Genomic DNA, 12,063 nt, shown 5'->3' with positions numbered 1-12,063 from the left:
TGAAATGTCCTGATATGAAGTGTTTTAATGACAGAAACACCGACCGGTCAGGAGGAGGATACTTTGTGGTTGACCCTGTCCTTCGTGTTGGACCAGACAACCATGTCCTGCCGTTGGACTGCATCACCATTCAGACCTACCTGGCCAAATGTCTGGGACACTTGGATGACTGGGAGGCAAGACTGAGAGTGGCCAAGGAGTCAGGTGTGTGTTTCTGCTTGTATATTTAAATACATTTAACAACATTATTTATTTGTCCACTCCTTAGCGTCTCATTTTATTACTCTTAGGTCTTAACAACACTCTCATCCTTGTTTTACTTCAGGCTACACAATGATACACTTGACCCCTCTTCAGACTCTGGGAGAATCCAGATCCTGTTACTCCTTAGCAGACCAGCTCACCTTCAGTCCAGACTTCAGCCCCAAGGGGAAGTGCTACACCTGGGAGGATGTCGGGGCGCTGGTGGAGAAGATGAGGACAGAATGGAACATGCTGTGTATCACTGACGTGGTGTACAATCACACTGGTCAGTGTCACGCCGATGCATGTCTTCTCATTACACACACACACACACGTGTACAATAACAGAGACGCAGTGCAAGAACTTTCCTGAAGTTTAGCTGCATGTGAGAGCTTTTTTTGTTTAATTTTTTTTTTTAAATGTGACTGATTCCTGAACAAACCAACACACCAGCTGCAGTCTGGATGTGGACTGTGTGCCTGCTGTGGACACGCAGCACTTTACCCTGTTCTGTTTGCCTGTGCCCCCTCAGAAAAGGTCAACACAGTAAAACGAGCCTGGTTTAAAGGTTAAGGACAAACCTGAGCCTCATTTAGTGTGTTAGACAAAACAGTATGTCCATGTATGTGTACATATACTGTGTATATGTTTATATACATAATATTAATAATTTAATGTCGTTCACAGCTGCTAACAGCGTGTGGATCAAAGAACATCCTGAGTGTGGATACAACCTGATCAACTCCCCCCACCTGCGTCCAGCCTGGGTCTTAGACAGAGCTCTCTGGCATCTGACCACCAGGGTTGCCGAGGGACGCTACGCTGCTAAAGGACTCCCTGCTGACATCACCAGTGACAGTCATCTCAATGTGAGCGCACATGCAGGAATCCCCCACACCTTCACAGGCACATACGGACACTATAAACAATACAGTCAATATAATAATATCTCTGTCTGTGTCTCTGTCTGTGTCTCTGTCTGTGTCTCTGCAGGCCATCCGCAGTGTGCTGTGGCAGGACATCTTTCCTCAAATCAAACTTTGGGAGTTTTTCCAGGTCAAAGTGAGCAGTGCCGTGGAGCAGTTCAGAATCCTGTTACAGAATGGTATGGACGTCAATGCATCTGGTTTCAGTCAACCTTAACGATGAAGGAGACTTAAACTAAAACAACACAGGACATACAGGAACACGTCAGTGGTTAGATTTTATTCTGCTGGAAGAGTACACATGACTGACTGTCAGGATCATTTTTACTGCAGTAAAAGTCATCTGTCTGCAGAGTTAACACAGAGTTCTCTTTATAAATAAACATACCATGTTTAAAACAATGTGTGGGAAATGTAAACCTAACTGTAAATTTTGTTTGACATCTCTCTCTCATATTTAGGCACAAAGCCAGACCACAAGAAAACAGGAGGAAAGAAAGGCCTAAAGATCATCCAGGATCCAGAGTACCGTCGCTATGGCAACACAGTGGACATGGACTCTGCCCTGGAGACATTTGTCCCCCACAGGTCTGGCTTTTACTGTGATTGCAATTTCATGAAATGTTGATGTAAGGTAGGCAAATAAAACATTAAAGAGTAAATTAGTGTTTCCTAAAGTAGGGGGCGTGTCATCTCTAAGGGTCATGGACTTTTTGCAGGGGCGGTGCAGCAAAGCATAGGAATTTCAGTTGAAATATTTTCTCTGTTGTACCACAGTGGGGAATTATATCAGTGGTTTGTCATTTATTTTCCCTTGAAATCCAGTAAATATTGTCATATTTCAAACAGCAGAGTCAGCAAAAAAAGTCTGAGGTGTTGGTTTGAGTCATCAGATAGTCGATGTTGGACAGTTAACTAGATTTGTCTGCTCTGACACCCTGGGAATATGAGACCAGACTATTTCTGTGGTCCAGTCATGTATATTGTGTCAACATATATCCATGCACTGACAGAGTGCTGTCTCCCTCCTCTCCCATCTCTGTCTCTAGCTCCTCCCCTCAGCACATCGAGGAATGCTGCGGTTGGCTGAAAAACAAACTGGAGCAGCTGAACGAAGAGCAGAACCACATAGTTCAGACGCACCAGGATCAGGTAAAACTCAGTGGGTACTGGACGTGGTACAACGTGCTGTGAGAAGGCATTTGTACTGATACTGAAAGGACAATGTGTTATTTCAGACAATGTGTTTATTGCAGTTACTTTATGATTGGACACTGGTGTTTATAGTATAGTATGACCTTAGTGTTGCTTTTAATGACTGTTGGGCATCTTTATGTGAAGCATTTACGATGTCTGCAGACCAGATCAGGTTCTGGGCCGATGTGTTAGGAGTCACATGAACACACACGATAGACATGACCAAGAGGTTGAATGTCAAAATGTCACCAGTATCCTGTTTAACCAAGAGGTTGAATGTCAAAATGTCACATGACCAGTATCATGTTTCCCCGAACTGTTTTACTACTAAAAAAACTTTCAACTCTTTTCCTTTATTCTATAATTGGCCATTAATGTATTCTCACATTTTTGTTTCTTACAATGCCCTTTATTCTGTCCTCTTTAATTCCAGGCTGCCAACTGCATGGTGGGAAATGTATTGTACGAGCGTTTGGCCGATCATGGCCCAAAGCTAGGTCCAGTTAACAGGAAGAACCCACTGGTTACCAGGTAACTCTTTTAAAATTGGTTCAGAGAAAATATTCAACATGATTCTACTGTATATAACATGAAAATGCTGTTTGTAACTCGATTCTTCTCTCATCTCTCCTCTATTATTTAATTTTTTGTAGGTATTTCACCTTCCCGTACAAGGACATGACTCTGGAGCAAGAAATGAAGCTGCTTGACCAACCAGACAAGATGTGTCACTTCCTTGCCCACAATGGTTGGGTGATGGGTGACGATCCACTGCGCAACTTTGCAGAGCGAGGTAGATCCAGAAAAGTTCTCCAGCTGCAGGAACATGTTGAATGAAAAACCTTAAATATTTAGTCTTCAATATAAGTGATTAAGAAGTTGCTACCCACCCTACGTTTCCTCCTTTCACGCAAATGAAACTTGACCAGAGCATCTCTGACTTACTGTATGTGCAGGTTCCAATGTGTACCTGCGCCGAGAGCTCATCTGCTGGGGTGACAGTGTGAAGCTGCGCTACGGCAGCGGCCCTGAGGACTGTCCATATCTGTGGGCTCACATGAAAAAATACACTGAAATCACAGCCACGTATTTTCATGGAGTCCGACTGGACAACTGCCACTCTACTCCGCTACACGTCGCCGAGGTACACAGGCATCCTTCTATATGTCTTTTAATAACTTAAAACAATATAAAAATGTTTAAGTGTAAAGATAAGCAAGTTATTCTGAATTATTAATATCATGCTCTATATTAAAGTGAAACTTGCAGTCGCTAGATGGCAGCATTGTAGCTCATTTCATTAATCTCATTCATATATGAGATTAATGAAATTTAATATATCATATATATTTATATATCTCTATTTATATATGTATGTATAATGAGGGAGGGAGGTTGATGAACATCCACAGAAGACATTTCCCTTAGTTTAGACACATAGACACAAAAACAAATGCTCTGAAGGACTAGTCCAGAATCCCAATGAAGACTGTTCCACAGTGACTGCATCGTCTTCTTCTTCTCTCCATGTCTGTACTGTCCTTGTATTGTCCTGTCCAGGCGATGCTAGATGCAGCCAGAGCAGTCAGACCCAATCTGTATGTAATAGCTGAATTGTTTACTGGCAGCGAGCTCATTGACAATGTGTTTGTAAACCGGCTGGGAATTAGCAGCCTCATACGAGGTACGAACCCCTGGCCTGAACTAACTTCTGTTGTTGTTCTGTCTCTTTTTTGTTCCTCTTTTCCTGCATATTTGCCTTTTTTTATCCTCCTTTCTAATGTTCAACTGCACGGTGTGTGTTTTCCTTTCTCACCGCTGTCGGTGCCCTCCTACTTCCACTCCCTTTCTTGCTCTGTTTCATCTTTTTTCTGTGCATGATTTCTACGCTCTCCCTCTCCACTACTCTGATCCTTCGGTTGTTGCATGTTGCCTTGCTGTAACTGACAGTATATGCTGGACATGGCCAGAACAGTGTGTCCTAACCTGTATGTGGCGGCTGAGCTGTTTACCGGCAGTGAGGACCTGGATAACATCTTCGTTACCAGGCTAGGCATCACGTCACTGATTAGAGGTACCTAATTAGTATCTATGTCACTTAGATCTATAGTATCAGACTGTTGTTTGCTGTGATGCTTGGATTTGTGAATGTTTTGACACAGTGCCCTCTGCTGTTCCTAAATTTCACCAACTTCTCCTTCCACTCTAAAAACCATCGGTTCTCAGAGGCCATGTCAGCTGGAGACAGTCACGAGGAGGGTCGACTCGTCTATCGCTACGGAGGAGAACCTGTCGGAGCCTTTGTTCAGCCGAGTCTCCGCCCACTGATGCCCTCCATAGCCCATGCCATGTTCCTTGATGTAACACATGACAATGAGTGTCCCATACAGGTGAGTTGGACGATACTAACTTCATGGTCGATTCTCAAAAATCAGCCAGAAACAAAGAGGATCACTTGTGCTGTAAACTTATTGGAGCATAGGCATAGGAAAACTATGGCTCGCAGGCTAAATGTTGGCCTGTTTGGTTTGTAATCTGGTCTGTTGAATATTGGTACAGCATTTCAGTTAAACCACTACATGGCACACTCCAGCCTCAGTTACTTTTGCTATGATCTACCTCTTTACCTTTTCATGTGTGTTTAAACCAAGAAATATATCTGTGTGTGTGTGTGTGTGTGTGTGACTCACAGCTGCGCTCAGCTTTGGACTCTCTGCCCAGTTCTGCTATTGTCTCCATGGCCTGCTGCGCAATTGGCTCCACCAGAGGGTACGACGAGTTGGTGCCACATCAGGTAACGCACAAACACACGTTCACACAAACAGCACCTAAACAAACAGCATAAACACAGCTGACAGATTAAAACACACTGTTTTGTGTGTGTGTGTGTGTGTAGATCTCTGTGGTGAAGGAGGAGCGTGTTTATCCTAAGTGGAACCCCTCAGCATCCCCCACCTCCATTGGTGAGGTTGGACCTCGTAGTGGCATCATTGCTGGAAAATTAGCTCTGAACAAGCTGCACCAAGAACTGGCTACACAGGGATTCCTGCAGGTGAATCACAGATTAGATTAGATTATCACCTGACCTAAAGTGTTATTCTTGAAAAGCCTGCATTTATATCACATTCAGTATTTTTTTTTTCAAGTATGTGCAGTATTGTACTACACAGGACGTCAGGTCGGCTTTAATTTCTCATCAGGTTTACGTCGACCAAGTGGATAAAGACATCGTCGCGGTGACTCGACACTGTCCCAGTACACACCAGTCTGTGGTGACCGTTTCTAGGACGGCCTTCTGGGACCCCAAAACCCACCATTATGACAACAACGCCCCGCCCATGTTCATACCAGGTAATGACATCACTGCATTTGCCAACAGTCGGTACGGTTACAGTGTGAATTGTCAAACCCTAACAACTAGGGTTGTAATATCGGATATAAATAGATAAATATTACCAGGAAATTAAGTGTTTGGAAAAAGTTAATATCGGACATTCTTACTTATCACGAAAGAGGAGTAATAGAGCTGTTGACTGAGTTTCTTTCTGTCACTGCAGGAAAAATAGAGGAGGTGGTGCTGGAGGCCAGGATGGTGGAGACTGGGGCTGGGGGCTATAAGAAGAGTGACACCTACATCAACGGTCTGCCAGGATACACTGTGGAAATAAAGGAACACATACCGGTGAACACCTCTGTGAACTTTACTGACATCCACAGCATTATTTTTAAAAATAAAAGAATAAAAAAGTAAAAGAGAAAAACATTTGGTTTTTTAGATCGAGCAGAGCACCGTGGTCAAGCAGGCAGGGGTGACATCTAAAGGTCGATCTGAGTTTGTGCAGGAAATTACCTTTCAGAAGCTGACGCCAGGCAGCGTCATATCATTCAGGTAACACACACACACACACAAACAAACAAACAGGAAAGGCTGAGAATAACCCAGTGAATTTGTACTTCATTTTAAACTCTCTGCCTCCCTCACTATCATCCTCACAGGATCAGTTTGGACCCCACAGCTCAGAAGATGGTGGGTGTGCTGAGGTATTATCTGTCCCAGTTCAGCCCTAAGTACAGGAAAGGAAGCACAGTAGACGAAAACCCACCAGAAGCTCTGCAGAAGCCTCTGGCAGCGTGAGTTCACCTGTGTTAGTAACAGTAACTGCTTACAGTCACTGACATTTACTGTGATTCCATCTTAACTATTTAAATAAAAGAAGTTTTTTTTCATTGTGTTTCTCAGATTCATGTCTAAACTGACACTGGCAGACCTGAATTATCTGCTCTTTCGCTGTGACACCGAAGAACAGGAAGATGGCGGCGGCTGCTACAGTATTCCAGGCTGGGAGACTCTTAAATATGCTGGACTACAAGGTAGAGACCAACCCTGACGCAACCCTGACGCAAATTATGAATTTAAAATATTGTCTAAGACAATGTTTCTGTTCAGGCATATTTCACACAAAAATATAATGTGTGTACATGTAACGTTTGTTGTCACTTCCTCCAGGCTTGATGTCAGTGTTGGCTGACATCCGACCTAACAATGACCTGGGTCATCCTGTGTGTGCTAACCTCAGACAAGGAGACTGGCTGATAGACTTTGTCTCCGACAGACTGATTCACAAAGAGGGACCACTGGCACAAGTGAGGCTTTGGGGGCGGGAGGGTAGTCTTTGCTTCGACACATTTCTCAGTGAAGAAAAACTCAAACCAGATGAAAACATTCCACTTGATGGTGAAAGTAAATCTGACTCTTTCCTTGCAGGTGGGTCAGTGGTTGGTGGCTATGTTTAAATACTTGAAACACATCCCACGGTACCTCATCCCCTGTTACTTTGATGCTATCCTCGTCTCAACGTACACCACAGCACTGGACGCCACATTCAAGCTAATGTCCAGGTACCATGTCACTCATTAAAAAAACCAAACAAAAATATTTAATATATATACTGTGTATAAAAGGTCTGAGTAACATCTAGTGTCTTTGTCTGGACATTTTTTACCTGTCTTTGCAGTTTTGTCCAGGACGGCTCCTCCTTTGTGCGACACCTGGCCCTGGGTTCACTCCAGATGAGTGGCGTTGGACGCCATCCTGTTCTTCCTCCAATCTCTGCAAAATTAGACGGTGTCCCCTATCGCATCAGTCCAACCACAGGCGAAAAGGAGCAGTGCTGTGTCTCACTGGCTGCAGGTCGTCCATCAACACATTATAGTATTAAATTATTATCAGTAATTACTATATATATATGAGAAAAATAATCAAATTTTATATCACTGTTATTGACAGATCATAATCAGTATAAACTATACCCAGACAATATTTTGAAAGTAATAGTTGTAGTAGTAGGAGTCAGTAGTATCAGTTCAGAGTAACTAAGTGATGTCTCTCGTGTTTTTTCAGGACTTCCTCATTTCTCTGCTGGGATTTTCCGCTGCTGGGGCAGAGACACTTTTATTGCTCTCAGAGGACTCATGATGCTGACTGGGAGACACACTGAGGCTCGGTGTGTGTGTGTTTTTATGTCGTATCTTTACTTCTACTTCTTGATCGGGTTTGGCTGCTGCTTTAAAAAAATCTTTTATTCAAGATGTCTGTGTTTGACTGACTGTTCCGGACCATTCCTCCTACAGCAACATCATCCTGGCCTTTGCTGGGACTTTGCGTCATGGTTTGATCCCCAATCTGCTGGGAGAAGGTATCTGTGCCAGATACAACTGTCGTGATGCTGTGTGGTGGTGGCTGCAGTGCATTCAGGTACTGATAGGCTGAGGTCACGGTCCCAAAAAAAAAAGTTTCTTTTTTAATGAGCATGGCATTAATTTGAAGTCTTTTCTTGTTTGTGTTTAGGACTACGTTAACCACGTTCCCAACGGACACGAAATCCTCCGGTGTCCAGTCACTCGCATGTACCCCACCGATGACTGTGAACCACGCAAATCTGGAGAGGTGGTACGTACACACGCACACACACACACACACGTGCACTTATACATACGTGAGTTTCTACATACTCTAACTCAGGTGTTCTAAACCACCTGTCCGCAGGTCATGTTTCAAAACAACATGTCTCAGATACTAACAGAATAAAGTAAAAAAAGATGTTTTATTTTAAAGATGTATTGATCCTTCAACGATATTACCGGTCTGCAGTAACAGTAAAATGTTGGGGATCACTGACCTACATCTATGTGTCTGCATATCTCTGTGCACACAGGAGCAGCCCTTATATGACGTTATCCAGGAGGCTCTGCAGCGCCACCTGCAGGGGATTTCTTTCAGAGAGAGAAATGCTGGACCGAAGATAGACATGCACATGAAGGATGAAGGTCAGACTCAGTCTGTCTGTGTTTGTCATAGAGGGTAACTGCAGAACAACCCCCCGATAACATGACGACTGCCCTCTGTTTCAGGCTTTAACGTATTTGTTAAAGTGGATCCAGCGACAGGCTTCGTCAGTGGAGGAAACCGTTTTAACTGTGGCACATGGATGGACAAGATGGGAGAGAGCGACAGAGCCAGGAACAAAGGCATGCCTGCTACTCCCAGGTAACATTTTGATGAGGCCTGTCGGTGATTTTTATACATAATCAGAGCTTTAAATCTTTACAATTTGCTTTAAGTTGGTGACCTAAGGTTTATTCATTTACTCATTAACTCAACGTTTGTTTGGTGAATGTCTGTGTGTGGACAGAGATGGCGCTGCTGTGGAGATAGTTGGTCTCAGTAAATCAGCAGTGCGCTGGGTTGTGGAGCTTCGTGCCAAAGGACTCTTTCCATATGAGGGCGCTAACATGCAAATAGACGGTACACACACACACACCCACACACACACACACACTTGTGTGTAAAGACTGACGTGTTCCTGTGGTGACCTTAGGTGTTCTCTGTGTTGCAGGTAAAGAACGGTTGGTCTTGTACTCCCAGTGGAACCAGCAGCTGCAGAAGGCCTTTGAGGCAGGTTTCTGGGTGTCTGGAGACCCCGAGGACCCTAATGAGAAACACCCTGAGCTGGTCCATAAAAGAGGCATCTATAAGGACAGCTACGGGGCCTCCAGTCCCTGGTGTGATTATCAGCTGAGACCTAACTTCACTATCGCCATGGTTGTGGTAGGTTTGAGAACACACATTCTTTGACCTCGATGACGTGATGTTTTTTTTTCTCTGACTGCTTCGTTACATCACCTCGCTCTGATTGGCTGCTTCATGGCACCATGTGTTTTTGAAGGCTCCTGAACTCTTCACTGTGGAGAGAGCATGGAAAGCTCTGGATGTGGCTGAGAAGAAACTTCTCGGACCACTGGGAATGAAGACCCTCGACCCTGAGTAACTCACTCTCTTACACACACACACACACACACAGAGAGAGAGAGTTCACCTGGTTTCTGTATGTAATATTTACATGAAGAAAAAAGGCTACTATCTGTTTGACAGCGTAGTATAACCAGATTTACGCATTGAAGAGTTTTCATCTGTGGCACTCACTGTCAGTGTTTCTGTCTGTCATCAGTGATATGGTGTACTGTGGTGTCTATGACAATGCACTGGACAACGACAACTACAACCTGGCAAAAGGTTTTAACTACCATCAAGGCCCGGTGAGTGACGGCAACACTGAGGATGGGAGAAACTGATTTTACAGTTCTTCTAGAACAGGCAAGAATTTTTGGTTACTTTCTGTGTGTGTGCACTTCAGGAGTGGCTGTGGCCGGTCGGATACTTCCTTCGTGCAAAACTGAGCTTTGCCAAAAAGCTGGGAGAGAAAACCTATGCTGAAACTGTCACCATGGTGAAAAATGTTTTGTCCAAACATTACACCCATCTGGAGCGGTAAGACCCTCACCTGTTAACCTCCGTCTCCTCCTGTCTGTGTTTGACTCCGGGTCCTCACTTGTCACCTGGGCCACTCCTTTCTCAGGTCTCCTTGGAGGGGTCTGCCTGAACTGACCAACGAGAACGGCCAGTACTGCTCGTTCAGCTGTGAGACACAGGCCTGGTCTCTGGCCACGGTGCTGGAGGTTCTCTACGACCTCTGAATCCCCCCCCCCATCCCTCCGCCCTGTGATGTCACAGCAGGTCGCCCTCTGTGACCTCTGTGACGTGTGACATCTCTTCCAATAACTGTGTAGTGTTGTTGCTGCCTTCATGTACAGTTTGAAAATAATGCACTGAATGTGATGAACTTCTGGAGAGAAGTTGTGATCCATGTTATCTGTACGTCACTGCCTTCACTGTTAATGCTGCCATCACAGAGAACCAGCTTTTCTTTGAAGGCATCTGGTTGAAATACCATGAAACCTAAGATGTAGCTGGTGCTGAATGTGCTGTTCACCTGCACGCCCCAGAGCTAGGGATGCAAAATATGAAAAAACCTTTAACCCATATCAATATCTGACAGCAATCTGGTCCTAATGGACGTTACTGTTACGACAACCAATGGTTTTGTGTCTTTAGTTTTCTGTTAGGGAAATAACAACCTTTTGTGACTTGACGACAAGAAATCCAGAGATGTAACTGTTGAATCTTTTTATTTCTTAAAAGAAATTAATGCACCTTAAAGACATAGAGGCCAAATATATTACCAAACAAATAGATAGCTTTGAGATTTAGCACATGGCTATACACTACATATCGTCTTCTCACATTGATTTTCTTGCTATTTTTCAGCTACTATGGTGACTTCGATCTCACAGAACAGCTACACATTTATGGAAAATGTCCAGTAGTGTAAAGGGAAACCTTTTTATATATTTCTTTGAGTTACAGGAATGTGATAGACCTACAGTCTAAGTGCAGGTGTCCTTGTCTGGGTTGGTTCTCTGTGTTTCCCGTGTTGCATTATTAGAGTTGACAAAAAAGCAAAGCCTCATAGAACCACACTTTAAAAAAAGATTGAACTTTCCTTGATGACAGAACACCAGTATTAACAGAACCTGTTGTCTTATGGTAGTTTTTGTAAGTTGTTCAACATTTACTAGACTCGCCTGTTGTGTCTTCACATGCTCAAAATACCATTACAAAGGCATTTCAACATGAGTTGGTTCCTGATCAGAGACAACTTTGCATGTTTAACGGTACGTGTGACAGAACAGTAATTGTGAAAAACTGCTTTTCCAAAAACACCGAGCAATAAACATAGTATTTGTAAAAGAAATAACAGTACGAACCTGCTGTCTTCAAGTCCATGCCACTAGTGACTACGATTCAATTCTTTCTATTCTTTCGACAAATATTTTTTTATTTTTAATATCTTGCTACATCTGTTATACATCTTTCACATCACTCTGGGCGGTCAGGCTGTACTGTGAAATGGTTTGGTGATTTACAGTCATCAGTTAGATCCACTCAGACTCAGCAGGGTGATTAAAACCAGACCCAAAGAGGAGCTCACCTGAAGAAAGAGAGAAACATGTTACCTTTGTGCAGAACGAGGAAGGAACCGGAGGAACGTCACAGAAACACATCACAGATCTGTGTTTTGTCTTAGAATCAGTGAGTAATAAAGTTGGTCAGTACTCACTCCAGCTGCAGCACTGGTGTCCAGCCTCACAGAGCTGCTGTTCAGCTGAACCCAGAAGGTGGTGTAGTCCTGGACCAGAGTGGCACTGCAGAGTAAAAAAAACAATTTTAGAGACCTTTTATATCTATCTCCCTCTCTCCCTCACTCTCTGTGTTTCTGTCCTTGTTTACCTGAAATA

The 12,063-nt window shown here is 43.7% G+C and overlaps 1 protein-coding gene across 2 annotated transcripts in view; it reads left to right on the top strand.

The window, feature by feature from the left end:
* Positions 1 to 11,519, top strand: part of agla (amylo-alpha-1, 6-glucosidase, 4-alpha-glucanotransferase a) — a 15,110-nt gene extending 3,591 nt beyond the window's left edge. The window contains exons 4-35 of one of the 2 annotated variants that reach the window (XM_008334787.3): positions 35 to 204; positions 326 to 529; positions 932 to 1,113; positions 1,238 to 1,349; positions 1,632 to 1,758; positions 2,220 to 2,322; positions 2,801 to 2,898; positions 3,021 to 3,160; positions 3,324 to 3,511; positions 4,318 to 4,441; positions 4,594 to 4,757; positions 5,060 to 5,161; positions 5,264 to 5,419; positions 5,568 to 5,718; positions 5,925 to 6,049; positions 6,144 to 6,256; positions 6,364 to 6,498; positions 6,608 to 6,738; positions 6,875 to 7,011; positions 7,133 to 7,266; positions 7,383 to 7,558; positions 7,769 to 7,871; positions 7,999 to 8,122; positions 8,216 to 8,317; positions 8,583 to 8,694; positions 8,779 to 8,914; positions 9,060 to 9,172; positions 9,264 to 9,475; positions 9,594 to 9,691; positions 9,876 to 9,963; positions 10,062 to 10,195; positions 10,284 to 11,519. In XM_008334787.3, coding sequence (XP_008333009.1) covers positions 35 to 204; positions 326 to 529; positions 932 to 1,113; positions 1,238 to 1,349; positions 1,632 to 1,758; positions 2,220 to 2,322; positions 2,801 to 2,898; positions 3,021 to 3,160; positions 3,324 to 3,511; positions 4,318 to 4,441; positions 4,594 to 4,757; positions 5,060 to 5,161; positions 5,264 to 5,419; positions 5,568 to 5,718; positions 5,925 to 6,049; positions 6,144 to 6,256; positions 6,364 to 6,498; positions 6,608 to 6,738; positions 6,875 to 7,011; positions 7,133 to 7,266; positions 7,383 to 7,558; positions 7,769 to 7,871; positions 7,999 to 8,122; positions 8,216 to 8,317; positions 8,583 to 8,694; positions 8,779 to 8,914; positions 9,060 to 9,172; positions 9,264 to 9,475; positions 9,594 to 9,691; positions 9,876 to 9,963; positions 10,062 to 10,195; positions 10,284 to 10,401 — 4,312 coding nt within the window. In that variant the 3' untranslated portion in view covers positions 10,402 to 11,519. Of the gene's footprint in view, positions 1 to 34; positions 205 to 325; positions 530 to 931; positions 1,114 to 1,237; positions 1,350 to 1,631; positions 1,759 to 2,219; positions 2,323 to 2,800; positions 2,899 to 3,020; positions 3,161 to 3,323; positions 3,512 to 3,927; positions 4,052 to 4,317; positions 4,442 to 4,593; positions 4,758 to 5,059; positions 5,162 to 5,263; positions 5,420 to 5,567; positions 5,719 to 5,924; positions 6,050 to 6,143; positions 6,257 to 6,363; positions 6,499 to 6,607; positions 6,739 to 6,874; positions 7,012 to 7,132; positions 7,267 to 7,382; positions 7,559 to 7,768; positions 7,872 to 7,998; positions 8,123 to 8,215; positions 8,318 to 8,582; positions 8,695 to 8,778; positions 8,915 to 9,059; positions 9,173 to 9,263; positions 9,476 to 9,593; positions 9,692 to 9,875; positions 9,964 to 10,061; positions 10,196 to 10,283 lie in introns of both variants that reach the window. The other variant, XM_008334789.3, reaches the window with a different exon arrangement.
* The last annotated feature ends 544 nt before the right edge of the window (positions 11,520 to 12,063 follow it).

This window comes from Cynoglossus semilaevis, chromosome 20, assembly GCF_000523025.1.
Source record: "Cynoglossus semilaevis isolate Cse_v1.0 chromosome 20, Cse_v1.0, whole genome shotgun sequence".
In the NCBI taxonomy this organism is placed as follows: domain Eukaryota; kingdom Metazoa; phylum Chordata; class Actinopteri; order Pleuronectiformes; family Cynoglossidae; genus Cynoglossus; species Cynoglossus semilaevis.
The sequence above is the reverse complement of the archived record's forward strand: the minus strand, read 5'-3'. Positions and strand labels throughout refer to the sequence as shown.